We start from the raw sequence: 17,579 nt of genomic DNA, 5'->3' as shown, positions 1-17,579 counted from the left end.
ATACCTGTATCTTCCACAACTGGAGTGAGTATTTGAGTGAGGGAAAAAGTAGTAAACCATATATCTATATGTACAGGAGTAAAAAGAGATCTTTTCACTCTTTTCACTCTGAAAAGATTGCCCCGGTAGCTAAATCCTCCACATGGGTAGTGTGGAGCTTAAATGAAGTAGCACATTGGATCATCTTGGAATAAACATGATAAATAGAATTGTTAGTTTGACCTTTATGACATAAATCTATACACATTAGATGGTTCTTAGGTTTCATTTTGATATGACAGTCTTTTCCAATATCAACGCAAACTAATGGGTACCAACACAGCCTGTATGCATGTGTATTGGTACTATAGATATTAATCATAATTTAATACACACCTATGACGTCGCGCTATTGTTTTACCGCTCCATTATTTTCCACGAATGGAGCGATGATCACAATAACACGCCATTCGTAAATGCCTTTCTCTTTTCTCTGAAAAGCAAATACTTTTCAGGGAAAAGTACTGGCATTTACGAATGTAGTGTTAATATCAATTGCACTTTTGAAAAGCAAGTATTTGCGAAAAGTGCGGTATTGTTATCATCACTTCATTCATGCAAAACAATGATACGAAAAAACAAGAAGAAAATGATTTTCATTAATACAATAAATTGAGGAAGCGGATAGCAACATTTGCACAGTATTGTCATGGGACCTGAGAGCACATCAGACATATCGAATTGCATGCTGAATACGAGGATTGTCCCTATATCTAATAATAATAATAATTTTGATTTTGTGAAATTCGCGATATAATACAAATTATTAAAATTTCATATTTTTATATTTTTCCAATGTAACAGTCCTCGAAGTAAACTTTATCAATCTAATGATATGTAATTAAACTATAGGCCTATGTAGCTGGGATGAAAAGCCGACTCAATTGAAAATTTGACCTTTCATATAGAACTTAAACATTTGTTTCCAAAAAGACCTACATTTTTTAGTGTTTTGAGGAAAAAATCTATATCTTTAATAATGAAGGTCACAATTTTCATATGATTGACGGCTGTTCAACCCAACTTCCTACTATTTACTGCATATCGTTAGATTTATACAATTTACTTTGAGGACTGTTAAATTTCAAAAATATCAATTTTTAATAATTTGCCTTAAAATGTGTATTGTATCGCGAATTTAATAAAAATCTAAATTATTTGATATCAGAAGGATGTGTCTGATTTGCTCTTAGGTGCCACAAACAAAATACGTAAAAACGTCGCTATCCGAGACCTTACAATGCAATCTGTGAAAAGCAAGTCAAGATCAAAACGGGCAGGTTAAATTGTTGGCTAAGTACGTTGTACTTATTATGCAAGATGTGTTTTACCCTCACTTAGGCTTTACTTCGTAGGCCTTTACTTTTATTTATTTGGACCTTTCTTTCTACGCTTACTGTTTTTATAACATTTTTTTTTCCTTCTTTATATTTTTATACGTTTTCAGTGGCTTAGGCCCTACATATAATTTGTCATATTTTGGGCAACATTGCTACATATACATAATACACATTCTGTATCAATGTATTTAGGCCTATGAATCTGTTTATTTTCAAATCGTTCTCTTCGGGCATGTTTAATAATGATAAAAGCCACAGTAGGTCTATTTTCTGTATAATTTTTATTTGTCATTAGTATATCTGATGTTTCATCTGATGGTATTTTGGCATGCTTGAATATTTACTTACATCGATCAGTAGGCCTATCCGATACCGTAAAACGGGTAACTTTGGGCACTTTTCAGAGTTTTTAAACCACTGCTTCCAAACAAAACCAAATATATTTCTAATTATCTCTTTTTTATGACGTTAGGGTTCCTTCTACACCTTGAAGTTGAAAAAGATTTTGAATAATTTTGAAAGGGTGCCCTAGGGGTTGAAAATAGCCTGACCAAAGTTACCCCGCATTTGGGGAAACTTTGGTCAGAGTATTACATTCCATGAAGAAAAGAAAATGAAAAAAATTGATCTTCGCTGTATATGGGCAAGGTTTTGTTTTTTGTGACATTTATCCCCATGCAAAATTAAGCAAGCACGCATCCTTGCTCACAAATATCGATTTTATTTTGTCTGAAAAAATGTAAAAAATGCTCATTTGTGGTCAAAATGCCAATATTTTCGTAACTTTCAAAGAAATTGGACATGAGCGACTTCTTCCAAATATATTTCTTAACAGATTGAGACCAAATATGACTAAAAACAATATTGCTGTACGGAAATATGACCATTTAAAAAATATATTTGAACGACCAAAGTTACCCCGCTTACCGAAGTTACCCCCATTTTACGGTAATTAAATACAGGGTGTCCCAGAATGATCTGTACCGGGAAAGATGGAATTTTTTAGGTATGAAGGGCATGTTGAATGGTCATATTGTTTTGCATTTTAAGTTCTACATATATTTAGCTTTCTCAGATTTTTTAGATTTTAAAAATTGGACGTTTTTAGTAGAAGTTATAGAAGGTTTGCTTAAAAATGGTGAATTCTAAGTTTTGACAACGCAACCTATTTTGAAAATCTGTAACATTACTAACCGTTCAGCACAAAGTTATTTGGAAAAAGTTATGCAGGTATTTTAGTTGTGCCCTGTTCATATTTCCACTAAATAGCCGAAATCCATCTATTATTTATGACGTTACGAAGCAATCATTATATGGAATTAAGGATTTGTGGCCTAATCCCATTCTCTCTTTGGCGGTAGTTTTAAATATAGTTATTGTGGTGTGAGGTCCATGTCATTTGAAATCCTTGCAGAGATCGAACTGTTTGTGGTACAGAAAAGACGGCTCCTTAATTTACTGTACAGCAGCGTGGATTTCTTTCAAAAACTTACTGGCAAACCGGCAGCTGTTGAGACGCAAAGAAGATTCATTATAGACGATAAAGAAGTTTGACGAGCACGGAACTGTCAGGAATCGGCAGAGTGAAGCTTCAGGTACTCGTAAGACTGTAAGAACTAGAGCGAACATTGCAGCTGTCCGGTAAGCTTTAAGGCGCAACCCCAACAGTAGTTGTCGTCGAAATGCTGTGCCAAACATCCCACGTTCTTCATTTAATCGTATCGTGCCATTTTTCAAAGGTATGCGAGTCGTTTTTCATCGATTTTACATTATTGCATGCCACGCCAAAACAAATAAAGGTAGCGTGTTGAAATTAACAGAATAAGTAGGAGACATGTCCAACATTATAATGCTGGTATCAAAAATAGATACACTGCCCGTCTTCTATTTTTAGTTATTTTTGCAAGCACGGTACAAATCATTCTGGGACACCCTGTATTACAATGTTAGGGACGCTCCATTTGATTTCGGAAGGGGGACTGGAAGTTGAGGTGGCTTTTATTTCGCGTCGAAGGCGGCGAAGTTTGTTTTGTTTTTTGCCGACAAAGTTCAAGGACAATAATAGGCCTAGGTAAAATGTGTTGTAGTACATTTAAAATTTTCGTACCTTTTCGTACCTGATTTTGGTCCTTCTGCTGCGAATCAACGATATATATCCTCGGAATGATTCCATCACAAAATTATCCAAGATAAACAATAGTGTCCATAATTGCATGGTTGTTCCAAAATCGTAAACTCGATTCACAGAGAAGAGTATCATTGCTCAGGTATAGCGATAGGTGTAGTTTTCTTGAGGTTGACAACTGTAATGACCATTTCATATGAGCCTATACATGCTATATGACCTTTTGCCAATTTTCCTTATTATGCAAAATAGAGACCTAAACGCAACATGACGCAACTACTTCAACAGTTAATACATTAGAAGTGGGCATAAAGAACTATTGATGGTCTAATCACTTTAATGATTTTACGAATCTACGTTTATTCAATTTGTGTAACAAACATTTTAAATCTTTATAATTCAAGAAGGTGGTTACGGATGATTTGAACTAAACACCTGGATCGTGATATGATGGGTATTTCTATAGAAATTTTACATAAAGCTGAGTCGGACTATTTTTGCACTCGCACCTAAAATTTAGTACGATCATTATATTAGTGTATTGTCCGGCATCAATGAGTAATTGATCAATTTGTAAAGAGCAACCTATTTCAATAACACTCCATTCGTGAAAAATAATGGAGCGGTAAAACAATAGCGCGACGTCATAGGTGTGTATTAAGTCGGTTAATGGCCGCGGATTAGAACGTGAGTGGGTAAGAATGGCTTCGCCGCTCCGCGGCTCAGCCATTCTTACCCACTCACGTTCTAATCCTTGGCCATTATCCTATACATAGTATAGCATGTAATAATGTATAGTATTTATATTAATGTTAACACTATTTATGATCAACATTTTGTGCACTTTCAACCAATAATAAATAAATAAATAAATAAATAAATAAATAAATAAATAAATAAATAAATAAATAAATAAATAAATAAATAAATAAATAGCCGTTACGATCCGTAAACACACATCGTGACTCACCTTTGAGTTAACTGTTTGTAGGTAATATGGCGCTTATCATGTCAAATTATCTAAACAATTATTACGAACCGTAAAATCCTGTCGTAACACATTTAAGTGTACACGCATTGGACACTACCACTGTGGACCAAACATTTGGTTTTCGCGCGATATTTTTTGCGACAGCGAAGAAAATTTGTGACTATATTTTTTTAAAAATTTGGTAAGTTTTTGCCAAAAATAATTTATAAATAAATAAATAAATAAATAAATGGGTTTTTATATCCTGTAATATCCTATACCAATAATGACGCCTTATGACTACCCCTAACAGCCCCAAATCGTACACATGGGTGGAATATATGACAAGCGAGATAAAGTATCTTGCCCACGGACACAAACAACAAGTTGGACCTGACGGGTTTCGAACCCACAACGTTGTGCTCATGATCCGAACGTTCTAATCGTTTTATTCCACTAATCTACACTCATTTCTATGACAAAAGGTCGAGTTTCAAAAGTGACATTTCTGCTACCTTGTCTTACGTGTTCAATAAAGCCTGACAGATGAATGCTCACTCCGCTGTGATCAATATCTGCGTGCTTCGGTGAAAAAGTCAATGCAAATTTTGGTCTCTTTTGAAAAGCTCTCATTTTTTGTTCAAATTGCTGTAAGTTAGGATAATAAAGTCGTATCGTATCGACATTCTCTATCTAGCGACTTCTTAATTTTTTAATGTCTTTAAGAAATGGCTTTTGTTTTAAGTGTTCGGAAAGATTAAGTTTGGAACTTCTTGAAAATTTCTATCAAAATAATGTATCAAATATGACAATGCATTTGTTGATAATGATATAATATCTTCATGATCTTCGTAAACTCTTATTGTCATGCATAATGAAAATGCCTGTATTACGCTTACACAAACGATAACACAGTAGTCTCCTGTTATCACTGTACTATCAATGCATAACTGTTCTAATTTCTTCTTGATAAACATCTGTCTGTAATTCAGAGTCCAAATTCCACTTTAATGTAACGCCCCTTTATTTTTGTCATACCGGGGTACTACTCACGAAACAATCTGGGACCACTAAACATATTCTTGGGTAGATTCGCTACTCAATTAACAATCTTCGTAATTTATATATTTCAATATTTTTTGACAATAATTATTTTAAAATTGTTAATACGTATTTGAGAGGTCGTAAAGCACGATCTCCGCCACTATCATGACTATATTGCTGTAGTCATCACCCCATCATTGTCGTCATTACCGTTTCAGCAGTAACTTAAGGCGATCGTTCATTTAGATTATTTTTAATGAGTAGCACCCCTCTATTAAATAATAATCGGTCAAGTTACCCTTTGACCATAATCTATTGTAAAACTAATAACGGTGTTACTCCCTGCTCTAACCACAGTAAGGAGCACACATTGATTTCATCTTTCTAATTCTTCCCTTCCTCAGCAGGTGGACCACCTGACAAATCTTCTTCCGACATGGACCACGAAATGGGTATAGATGATGGCAAGAAGAAGAAGTCAAGTGGCATGTACTGTAGCAACGGCCAGATATTCTTTGCCGTTTTGGTATCTGCTGGTATAGTGGTTGCCGTTGGACTCTTAAGCTTTTATCTTCCCGATAGGACATGTACTAGTGAACCAGGACCAACAGAACCTATCATAGGTACGGAACCACATAACCCAACAGAGCCCAAAGAACCAACAGAACCTGAACCAGAACCAACAACAAAAATGATGACACCTACTCCAGAACCTTGGAATGGAAGACTACCATATAATGTAATACCAGTAAGATATGAACTTACACTTACGCCATATCTTTATCCTGAAGATGTAGGCGATACTGCTCCAGGGGACAGGAGATTCACCTTCGATGGTGAGGTTAACATCCATGCAAAATGCCACGAAGTTACAGATATGATCACAATGCATATCAATAACATCACCATCCACACATTAAAAGTTGTAAAAATGACGGATAGTTCACAAACTGATCTGCTTGACAGTTATTCAATTGATGAAAATTACCAGTTTTACACCTTAAACTTAACACCATGATGGAGAAGGACGAAGATTATGAAATTTTCATAACGTATTTGGGAGAATTGTGGAACGGATTGGCGGGTTTTTACCGCAGCTCCTACATCAATGAAGCGGGCGAGGAAGTGTAAGTATTTGAATACGTGTGAGATTGAGATCGGGCTATTTCAGAGGAGTATAACTTTTCAATCTTAGAAATGTCTGGATTTTCAAGTCCAGTTGGTAATGTCACTTGAGAAAGCCTCTGGTAATCCAATTATTTAAATGAAGGAAAAATCACGGAAATTTTCAATCTCAAATTGAGGATTTGTGATTTTAAACCATTTTTCGCCTTTGGACAATTTAAAAGTCTGGAATTCCAACAATCACGACTGGACAAAAAGTCCGGAAATCCGAACTCCTCTATATAATAGGGGGTGTTCATCTATTTTCTGGTATAGTCCATTTCTTACATCAACTCTCCACTTCGCAAATGTCAGTTAGATCAATTAAAATTACAGTACAGTGATTTTAAATAATTTAACTGGCGTACGCGCAGAATTTAGCGTTTGTTTAAGAAATCTTAAGTATATTTAATTGCATGACAAAATGACAATGTATCCTACCTGAACAGAAATCTTTAAACATGTTAAATCCGTTGCAATTTCTTTGCCATGATTTCGGATGTGACGTGGCAAGCATGTAACTTCTTTAACTGCTTACAACTTTAGTATTAGTTAGCGAATGACCCACAGTGCACTAAAATATGAGATAAAATCCCGGGGAGAGGGTATATACTTCGATGTGAAATAATCTACGTGTATTAGCATGATATAGGCTGGACTTTATGAGACAAAAATGTAAGAAGGCTCAAAATTGTAAAATCATTGCTTAAATTGTCCGAAGCAAATGACATTAAGCTTAAATATGTTTCTTGGTACAACCGACGTTACATACAAAGTTTGAAACGCGCATCATTATTAACACCTATGTCAGTAACCTTAATTGATAACGTTGGACTTGTCTCTGTAAACCATTTAGTAAGGAAACTTTTCAATAAGCATGATTTCCGTTAAGATCCCTAAACACACATCGTGACTCACCTTTAAGTTAACTGTTTGTAGGTAATAGGGAGCTTATAATGTCAAATTATCTAAACAATTATTACGAACCGTAAAATACTGTCGTAACAAATTAACACTTAAAGTGTACACGCATGGGACATGATTTTTTTTGCGACAGCGATGAAAATTTGTGACTAATTTGTTTAAAATTGAGTAAAGGTTTTGTCAAAAATAATAGGTGAATAAATAAATAAATAAATAAATAAATAAATAAATAAATAAATAAATAAATAAATAAATAAATAAATAAATAAATAAATAAATATATAAATAAATAAATAAATAAGTAAATAAATAAATAAATAATTTGACTGAATGCACAAAATTAATTATATTTTTGGTCCTTACCTGCTTGCTGATTATCAACAATTTTCCATTTTTTTTTGGATACAAAAAATGTCATGTTTAAAATATAAATAATACAAAAATAGTCCTAAAATGCTTTACAAGCAAATATAAACGCATCAACCCCAATGTAAATGAATCAGTCCAACGCGACGAGAACGCATTCGAAAGCACTACAATTATTATAATCTGTATACCTTCCTCGAGTCAGTAAAGTACAATTAAATTTAGAGACTTTCTAAAAAAACTTTTTGCAGGAATCTGTTATGATAGATTGTATCATTTCCTGTCTGAAAATATATACTTTTATATACGTCACATTATTACATTTAGATAAAAACATTATCTAAATTACTGACTCAAGAAAGGTATCCAGACTATTATAAGCGTAGATAAAAGCAACAGTCCGGTAATCACAACATTAGCCTATGCCTTATATGTTAGGAAAATACTTATCAAACATGAATCACGTGTTTTATTTAAAACTCATGTTGACCTTAAAAAACAAATAAAAACAGTCGTCTCTCACCACGCGATATTCAAAGTTCACGGGCACCCAGTAACACAATGAAGGCTGACAACAATTGAGCACAAATAATCATGACGTCATTGACACAGACAAATTCGGCGCGGGAATTTTGAATATTGCGTGTGTAGAGCCGGCTGTTTTTATTCGTTTATATGGTAAATATGAGTTTGTTTTAAATAAAACCATGTGATTTGTGCTTGATAATTATTTTTCTAACATATAAGGCATAATGTTGTGATTGCCGGAGTGTTCCTTTAGGTTAATGGGTAGAATAAGAGCACATCGAATTGAATACGAGTAATGTTAGGTCTTTTGGGGGGAATGCATAATTAATTATCTTTAAAACGAACGGTCAAAATGCATTTTGGTGTGTCTGGTGTGCTCTCAAGCCCCACGTTGTACTAAATTACTAAAATGCTAAAAACTACCATTTGGCTTTTTATCGAGGTTCCATCCTGAGATTAAATAAGCTGTGCAGTATTCTTATTATTATTCAGACCTATCAAATAAACTCTATGAAAAATACAACTCGATCGTACAGATAGCCACCTAGCTGTTACGAGAATACACAGCAAACACAAAACGTTTTGGGCATCATTCGCAAAAGGTTAGAAAAGGTTGCCAGAAAATATTTAAATGTCGGGTTATAGGGCATATAAAGGGTATAAAATGTTTTCATAACATTCACAAACATTTGTTGATAACGTATTTCAAATATTCTAACATAATGTTATTTAAGTGCTGACAATTATATTCAGCAAAAAATGGCAAATATGGCAAAAATATTTTACAATAACATTTTGAAAACATTAAAAAATATTGCTGTAGTGTGCTTTCATACAAAACGTTTTAAAACGTTTTCTTAACCTTTATATCGTAATGTTATTACAACATTTTTTTTTCTGAACCAAACCCAAAATATAACCTGTTGAAAACGTTATAAAAACATTTTTGTGTTTGCTGGGTACTAGCGCTTCTTGTTTGCTAGACAAAATCGGCCAATCCATTATATTTCTTTAGTCCATACAGAAAATTGTATGGCACTAACGTAAAAACACGAGATAAATGTAGATTCAGTGTCAAATTGGATAAATCGTTTGATTCAGATCAGGCGGCGGATGACATGATCGAGCCGGCAACTTGTGAAACCGCCCGGCCGTATGGCATTTTCCAATGTAGTCGGTTAGTTTTGTGGGGTTCATTATCGAACCCCAACGGTTTTAGCTTGTATTTATATTATTTATCAACATAGGCTTATTTGTTTGTGATATTTCAAGCGTTTTAAAATTTCAAAATAATCCCATTCAATTACACGATTGACGATGAAAATTTACTGAATTTAGAGAATGCAATGCGGCCACCACCTGATTCAGATGCAATGTTATTAGGGATATAATATCAGACAAGTAAAGTATTACAATCCCAACTCTAATTTGTGTACGGACACTGCACTGTCAAGCTAGACTGAACTCCGTGAAAAACAGGGAATTTAAAATTGGACGGGATATAGTCTTGGTGCTCTAGTCATACAAGTGTTTACTATGTAAATCCAAAGTCTAGAAATGTAAATGTAAGTCCGATACATATTGTTTTGAATGAATTATAAAGCAGATTATAGAAAAACAGACGTTATCCGCATTGAGATACAGATGAAACAAAGACGAGATAAATTATTAATAAGGTTGTGACTTAAGTATAGGAAAATACCAGATAGAGACAGACACACATATACATAGGCAGACAGACAGAACTACATGCAGATTATTGTTAAATTTTATTCCGCATAGCGACTTACCGTGCTTTAATATTTTGGTAGTATATACAATTTTAAGTTGCAGTATTAATTTTTTGGTACCGGTGTTTTTATAATTCAAGCATTTTTGAAAAGAAATGTTTATTTATTCTTCAGTTTTGTACAAATGAAACTAGGATAGATGGAGCAATCACAAAATGTGAGAGTGTTTTTTTCCAATATTAGTCTTGTGCTTAGATTTAAGCAGTATTCAGACTTTTTATTGTACGTAAAATACTGTATGTAACATATCTACGTTGTTTAATCTATTGACATTCTATTTCCAGTAATGTTTAAGTTCTAACGAATGTTTGATGACGTAAAATCGATAATATATTTCTACTAGATATTATATGTAACATATTATCGATTTTTCGTCATTAAACATTCGTTAGAACTTAAACATTACTGGAAATAGAATGGCAATAGATTAAATAACGTAGATATGTTACATACAATATTGTACGTCTAATACTCGGTGTCTGTGGAGCGCTTTATACACGCACATTGATCTCTCAGAAATCTAAGTCATTAATTCAAGAGCCTGTTGCATCACGGGTTTTTTTTTATCATCGATTCATCTTATAAAGCAAGCATAGTGTTACAGGTAAATAATTGATAAGCTGCTGCAGGGTATTTATATTAAAACATATAACTGGACAAAGTCCATTGGACAAAATCTGAATTCGTAAATGTTATATGGTCAACGGTAACTAGTATGCTTCGACTATATTTATAAATACGTATATACGCACGTGACCACCTCCGCGCTGACATAATAGCTTGTAGATACCTTCTACATAGCGGGTGGTCATCGTGTACATTTGAATGCAAAGGCATTTTGTTCAACTTTGTGATTATATTGTAAACGTTTCCGTCGATAAATATTTTTTCCGTCGGCAAATACTTTCAAAATGTTGTTTTTTGATAACATATTACAAATTCGGAATCCTTTTATCCTTTACAATGGCATGAAGATTTGGTCATGCTTGTTGGTCTTGGTATGTCGTGCGCGTATTTATAAATACGGATTTGTAAATATAGTCGAAGGTAGCTGGTGACTTTATTTGATCTTTAGCAGTGGCGGCACCGGTAGTTTTTTCGGGGATGAGGCATGTGCGGTACGTTTGTGTCCAACATTTGTCCTCCACCAGAAAATACTGCCATTTATAATCATCGGACCTCGTTGTATTGGAGTTGTGTTATGTTGAAGTCCTCAATACTTCCCGTAGTAATTTTTTGAGTGACGAGGCGACTCTTTCATTATTCATTGTTACCTATATTATGGATGTAAGACTATATCAAAATATAGGCTTGTTTTATTAAAATGAAAAGAAATTTGCAATTTGTGTATTCACCAGGACATTCAGGAATCCTTACACTATGATCTTCTATTATTGACTATACACTACTGCTACTGAACAACAGTTCATAATTATATCTTTTTTTGATTATTTTAATCTCAATTTCCAGATAATTTACTCTCTCATGTTTTGGCCAAAATGAATAAGAGATGCGGGCGAGTGGCGGGAAACTCGGAATCATCTTTTATTAGCCTAATGCAAGCATAACGCCACATGCACACACGCAATCAAATACATATGTAAAGACGAATATACACTAGTTTTGATGTTCTAAAATATTCCTTAATTAACCTTATCATTAATAAAGAACATGTTGACAGAGGTACGCGTCCACCCGCGCGTATGAGGCCCATCAATAAGTATAGGGCTTGAACTAGAGAGCTAGAGAGCTCAAGCGCACACAACCACACCTGGTCAAATGAGATCACCATGACTATTGACACCAAAAATAAGAAATGATTTTGATAGACAATATAATTGTTTAAACATCCTTATCTATAGCCTATCTGAAATTATTGATAGTGCCACATAGCGCCTGTCCATGTTGGTGATACAGCTGTTTATCACCAACATATTCAAGACGTATCTGAACTTTGTTCCCACGGAAGTCCCAAACCTAATTTTTATCTCTCTTTTGCTCCTTTATGCTTCCTTTATGTTTGCACTTGGTATTTACTGTGGGTTATTTTATTATACAATGTTATTCCCCATTAAAGCCACACGCATTGCATAGCGCATCTTCAATAATGTATTACTTTGTGGAATATAAAATGGAACGCAATTAATTAATTGGATTTATCCATGGCTTGTTATATATTCACTTTATATGCGACAAAACTATAATAAACACATCACAAAAAAGTAATTCCCCACCCCTTAATAAATGACAATTATTCCAAAACGGTTTACCGTATGCCATATGGGGGCAAATTTTCTATTTGCGGATTATGACACCTCATTTGTTGTATTGGACCCAATATTAATGTTGCCGCGTACATTTAAATGAACGTAACCAAAGATTTGAAAGCTGCATTAAATTCAATTGCATTGTATTCAGTATCCATTGAAGATAATCATTATGTGTTCGGCTCTCATTAAACTATTCTTTTTGTTTCATGCATTTGGAGGGGTTCAAAGCCCTGTGATAAACAATACCAATTGTCATTAGCCACATCAATGGTAATATTCACTTAATGTCAAATTGAAACACGACGAGGTCAACAAAGTCCTAAATGGCCGACAATTGTTGCTAGATTTCCTTGCAATGGTGTAGTTTATCGCAGATGTAACCCTTGGTCTTCCATTTCTTGTGACCTAGGTGGTCAGAGAAAATAATCATATTTCAATAAACATGATAAAGGATAAAGTGAGCAATGACCACTGATTTGAAAAATGACAATTTTTAAGAGTATCATTTGTTTTGACCTCCTCCAAAATCATTGAACAAAATTAATAACCCAAAAACATTTCCTCCAATGGATACTGAATACACGGCCATATATTTTGCTGTAACTTTAAAAACATGGATTACTTTCATTTAAATGTACACTGCGGCCTCAATACTAACACTATTGCAACAAAATGAGGTATCGTGGTGCGCACAAGTACATTCTGCTGCCAATGCTATTACAAATTTGGCATAAACCAGTTTTGGATAATGGTCATTCATTTAGGGGGTAGTTAATTTTTGATGTGCTTATATCCGAGCGGATAGTCCTAGTTAGAGCTGCATGTGTCTACCGATTTGCTGTCTAGCTTTAGTGTATTAAACTAAATCATCATAAACACTTCATATACACAAGACAACCTTTATTTTCATCTCTTAAGTAAAACCGCGCTAATTTAGTTCTGCTTTCTTCCGATTATGCTTAAAGCAACTCCGTCCTGATTTCCGATGCCATCATCCATGTTATCCGGGCCATTATAAAACAATTTTGTTATCTCATCCAGCTATCTGGGGGTCAGTATTATAGACAAAATACTCTACTGTTTGATGATAGAATATCTATTTTTCACTTTTAATAGAAGAGCTGAAACGTTTGCTTTCAGAGCGGACTTACATCCCCGATCTACCAAACAAAGGCAATAATTTCTTGTGTTGCATATTGTTTTATAGAAAGCAACTGTTCATATCTTCGAAACTAAATGTTCAATTTTGATGGGGTTTCTGCACGATGTAGTTTTGCAAATGTTTTATTCAATCATGAATACTGAAAATTGAATATGGCCGACTTTAGACCGATTTTGCTTGATCACACCACATAACTTATACATGATGATTGACGGGCGATATTTGTATTAAAATAGAGACGAATGCCATTTGTAAAACTAATGTCAATACTGTTCATTATAGTATGTATCAATGTTTGTGAAATATCCGGTAGCGCGAGGGTTATTGAATTGCCATTCGGTGTTCAAAGTACTCTTTAGCATATTATACTTTATTACGGAAGTGCATTAATGAATGACTTTCCAGTTTCCAAGATAGTGTGCTTGAAATAAAAAAATTCCTTTTAAAATAATGGGGTGCTCAATGGGAGCTTTGACGTAATATGCTGTAATAGCTTGAAATGTAACCGTTTGGATAAGATTGTCTTCATTAAAACAATAACATTGACATAGAAGGATTACAAACTGCAAGGCATATATTTTGCAGTGGGAGAGATATAAAATGGTAATACATGCGGATGCAAGTGTATTGGTTTCAAATAAAAGGAATAAAGCGCAGGCTATTTCGTTTACTACCGTAAAAACTCGATAGTCAGCATATGTGCTCACTATCGAGCGCTTTTAAAACATGCAAACATGAAAAGCCCCATCCACAAAAGTGTAAAGGGTTTTGAGCAAATCTTCGATACACAGTTATATAATACGTACAAGTAAATACCTGGTACAATTTCATGTTTCCGAAAGCGCTTAATAATAATAAGCATATATATGATACTATCGAGTTTTTACGGTATTGCTATAGGCAATGGTATATCGGGGGAGGGAGCTATGTTGGAGCAGATTTATTCTGTTCAGAATATAGCTTTGCATATTTCATTCTTATTGATTATTTTTCAAACAGAAGTATTCATTTCTTATGGGTGACCGATCTAGTTGTAAAGACGACAAGAATAAAGAATCTGAAGCAGTGTTATTTATTTATTTAATCAATAATGAAACTGATATGAATATACAAATTTAGATAACATGATGATTTTACTTCGAAAAAGCAACGAAGATGATGAAGTTTAAGTTAGCCTTCTTTTCTTCTTTCATTTAATCGTTCTTTAGATGGCTCGCAACAACACAAATGCAGGCCACAGATGCTAGACGTGCTCTACCATGCTGGGACGAACCCGATTTCCGTGCTGTATTCGACACCACCATTAGACATCGCGCTGACATGGTCGCCCTTAGTAATTCCATTGAAACTTCAATCACTGATTGGGAAGCTTATCCCGGTTGGAAGGAGACAGTGTACAAACGAACACCTAACATGCCAACATATCTTCTTGCCTTTGTAGTCAGTGATTTCGTTTACACAGAAGACACAACAACAAACGGTGTTCTGGTAAGTTCTAGAGACAAGTTTCATTATATTTTACATCTCAATTCACAACGAAGTTATAGTATGGAAAATGCAAGATAGAGACACAATTATGGTAACAAACTAATTAACTAATCCATAAGCAGTGAAAAGATGCGGATGTCACAAAGACGCGAAGCGTGAAACTTGTCACAACTGTATAAGATGGAAATTGGACTTCCACCTTTTTCGCAATTGACCACTTTGTTGCCATTTACGGCGTTTGGCTCTGCTAATTCCAATTAGGCCGGAGTTAGCGAAGTGGAAAACTGAAAGCGAGGCAAACGATGTAAATTATGTAGATTATCATGAATATCCAAAATACAAGTCAGCAATATTTAAAGCATTAAGCATGGGTTATGAGAAATAGAGAACATTATCAGCATTCAGGTCTAAAGTTTAAAAATAAGTTCGGCTTTGTATTCTTTCGATACAAACCTGAATGAAGTGAGTCATCAATTATGATAAAATATGATGAGGCTGTGTTTGGACAGGCATGACATGATATGACAGGACAGGACAAGACATATCACAACATAAATTTACGACATTTTGACTGACCTCGTGTTTTAATATTGACTTGCTAACAAAAACCAGTTCATTGACAAAGAACTATGCTTCAACAGTACCATTTAATAGCGCCAGCTGATGTATGCTACACCTCTTATTTTAATATTACACAGTGTCTTACATTGAAAATACAATACAACATCTTTTTATTTATGCTGTAGTTCAGAGTATGGTCACGACCTGGAGCCAAGGAAGCCCAAGCATATGCCCTTGACCAAGGAACCAGACAGACAACATATTTTGAAGAATACTTCGACATAGCCTATCCTTTGGAGAAACAGGGTGAGGAAACTGCCTCCACTCACTTTTCCCTCCACCACTTCTTCCACAATAAATATGCACCCATCATTCTCCATCCATCGTTAATAATCATCATCATCATCATCATCATCATCATCATCATCATCATCATCATCATCATCATCATCATCATCATCATCATCATCATCATTGTTACCATTTTGTATGTTATTGGTCCTGTCGCTGATGTTTCTTCTCTTCACTGTCTCTTTTTAACAGTATGCTTCGACTATATTTATAAATACGTGACCATCTCCATGCTGACCATCTCCACGCTGCCATAACTTTTGATAACTTGGAATTTCGGAATACCCCCATGTTGAATAAAAGTTTGCAATTCAATTGATACTTAAATTTGATGATATTAAGCTAAAGAGTTACCATGGTTACTATCCATTTCAATGTCATGAGGATTTGGTCACGCTTGCTTGTCTTGGTATGTCGTGCACATGGGTCTCGTACGTATTTATAAATATAGTCCTGTTTTTGTTCTTATTCTTGTTTCTATATTATTCGTATAGTCTTTTACTGTATTGATGCATTTGTTTATTACTATATAGATATGATGGCTATTCCTGACTTTTCTGCCGGTGCTATGGAAAACTGGGGATTAATTCTTTACCGTGAAACTGCTTTATTGTATGATCCAGAAGTCAATTCTGCTAGTAACAAACAACGAGTGTCTGTTGTTGTATCACACGAGCTTGCACATCAGGTAAGCCTAAGAGCAACTACATATCAGCAATGCATATCATAAACAATGACAGATATATCCTAATTATAACTAGCAGCCAATAGTTACAACTTTTATCTCGGATTTAAGACCTCATTCGTTAAAATCGGTCAAGAAATAAAAACACGGTGATCCAAAATCTGTAGGAAGATGCAAATTCAAAAGTTGCAGATTACTCGATTGGATGCTCCGTTTAAGAAAACTAGCGCCGTGCTTTCCGTTGAATAGAAAATCAAAAAGCAACTTTTGATTTCTTTCCAGTCTTCAAGTTTCTATGACCGTTGTTTAAATTCTCAACCGATTTCAATAAATGAGATCTTGAATTAGAGCTAAAGGGGACAAGTATTGGCGGCGTGAGTGTTTTTGACATATGTGATGCGATTAAGCAAAATCAGTCGGAACTCGGAAATATTGATTTTGAGATATAGCCAATCAAAGGAAATATTTCTTTTTGTTTTCTATTGTTTTGGAAACTCTTGAATTGCTCATATCTTTGGAACTGATTGTTCAATTGCAATGGAGTTTTCTGCAAAATGAAACTTTGCAAATGTTTGTAACTATCCTATAAGAAACTGAAAATTTATTATTTCCGAGTTCCGACTGATTGTGCTTGATCGCATCACATATTTGTGTTTGTTTAGGATATAGAGGGGTGAACAAAACTGGTACCTTAATTTATTTGTTGTCTGTCATGGTTAGTCTGTCATTTGGAGTACACCACCCTATGATAAATGCGAATACTGGAAGATAA

At 34.5% G+C, this 17,579-nt stretch overlaps 1 protein-coding gene across 1 annotated transcript in view; it reads left to right on the top strand.

Annotated features, from left to right (window-relative positions):
* The window catches only part of LOC140142900 (aminopeptidase N-like), a 61,373-nt gene that overhangs the window by 10,301 nt on the left and 33,493 nt on the right, over positions 1–17,579 (top strand). The window contains 5 exon segments of the mRNA XM_072164923.1: positions 5,923–6,519; positions 6,522–6,645; positions 14,931–15,210; positions 15,957–16,077; positions 16,656–16,810. Coding sequence (XP_072021024.1) covers positions 5,923–6,519; positions 6,522–6,645; positions 14,931–15,210; positions 15,957–16,077; positions 16,656–16,810 — 1,277 coding nt within the window.

The sequence above is a fragment of the Amphiura filiformis genome, chromosome 20, assembly GCF_039555335.1.
Source record: "Amphiura filiformis chromosome 20, Afil_fr2py, whole genome shotgun sequence".
NCBI lineage: Eukaryota > Metazoa > Echinodermata > Ophiuroidea > Amphilepidida > Amphiuridae > Amphiura > Amphiura filiformis.
Note: the sequence above shows the minus strand (reverse complement) of the source record. Positions and strands in the feature narration are given on the sequence as shown.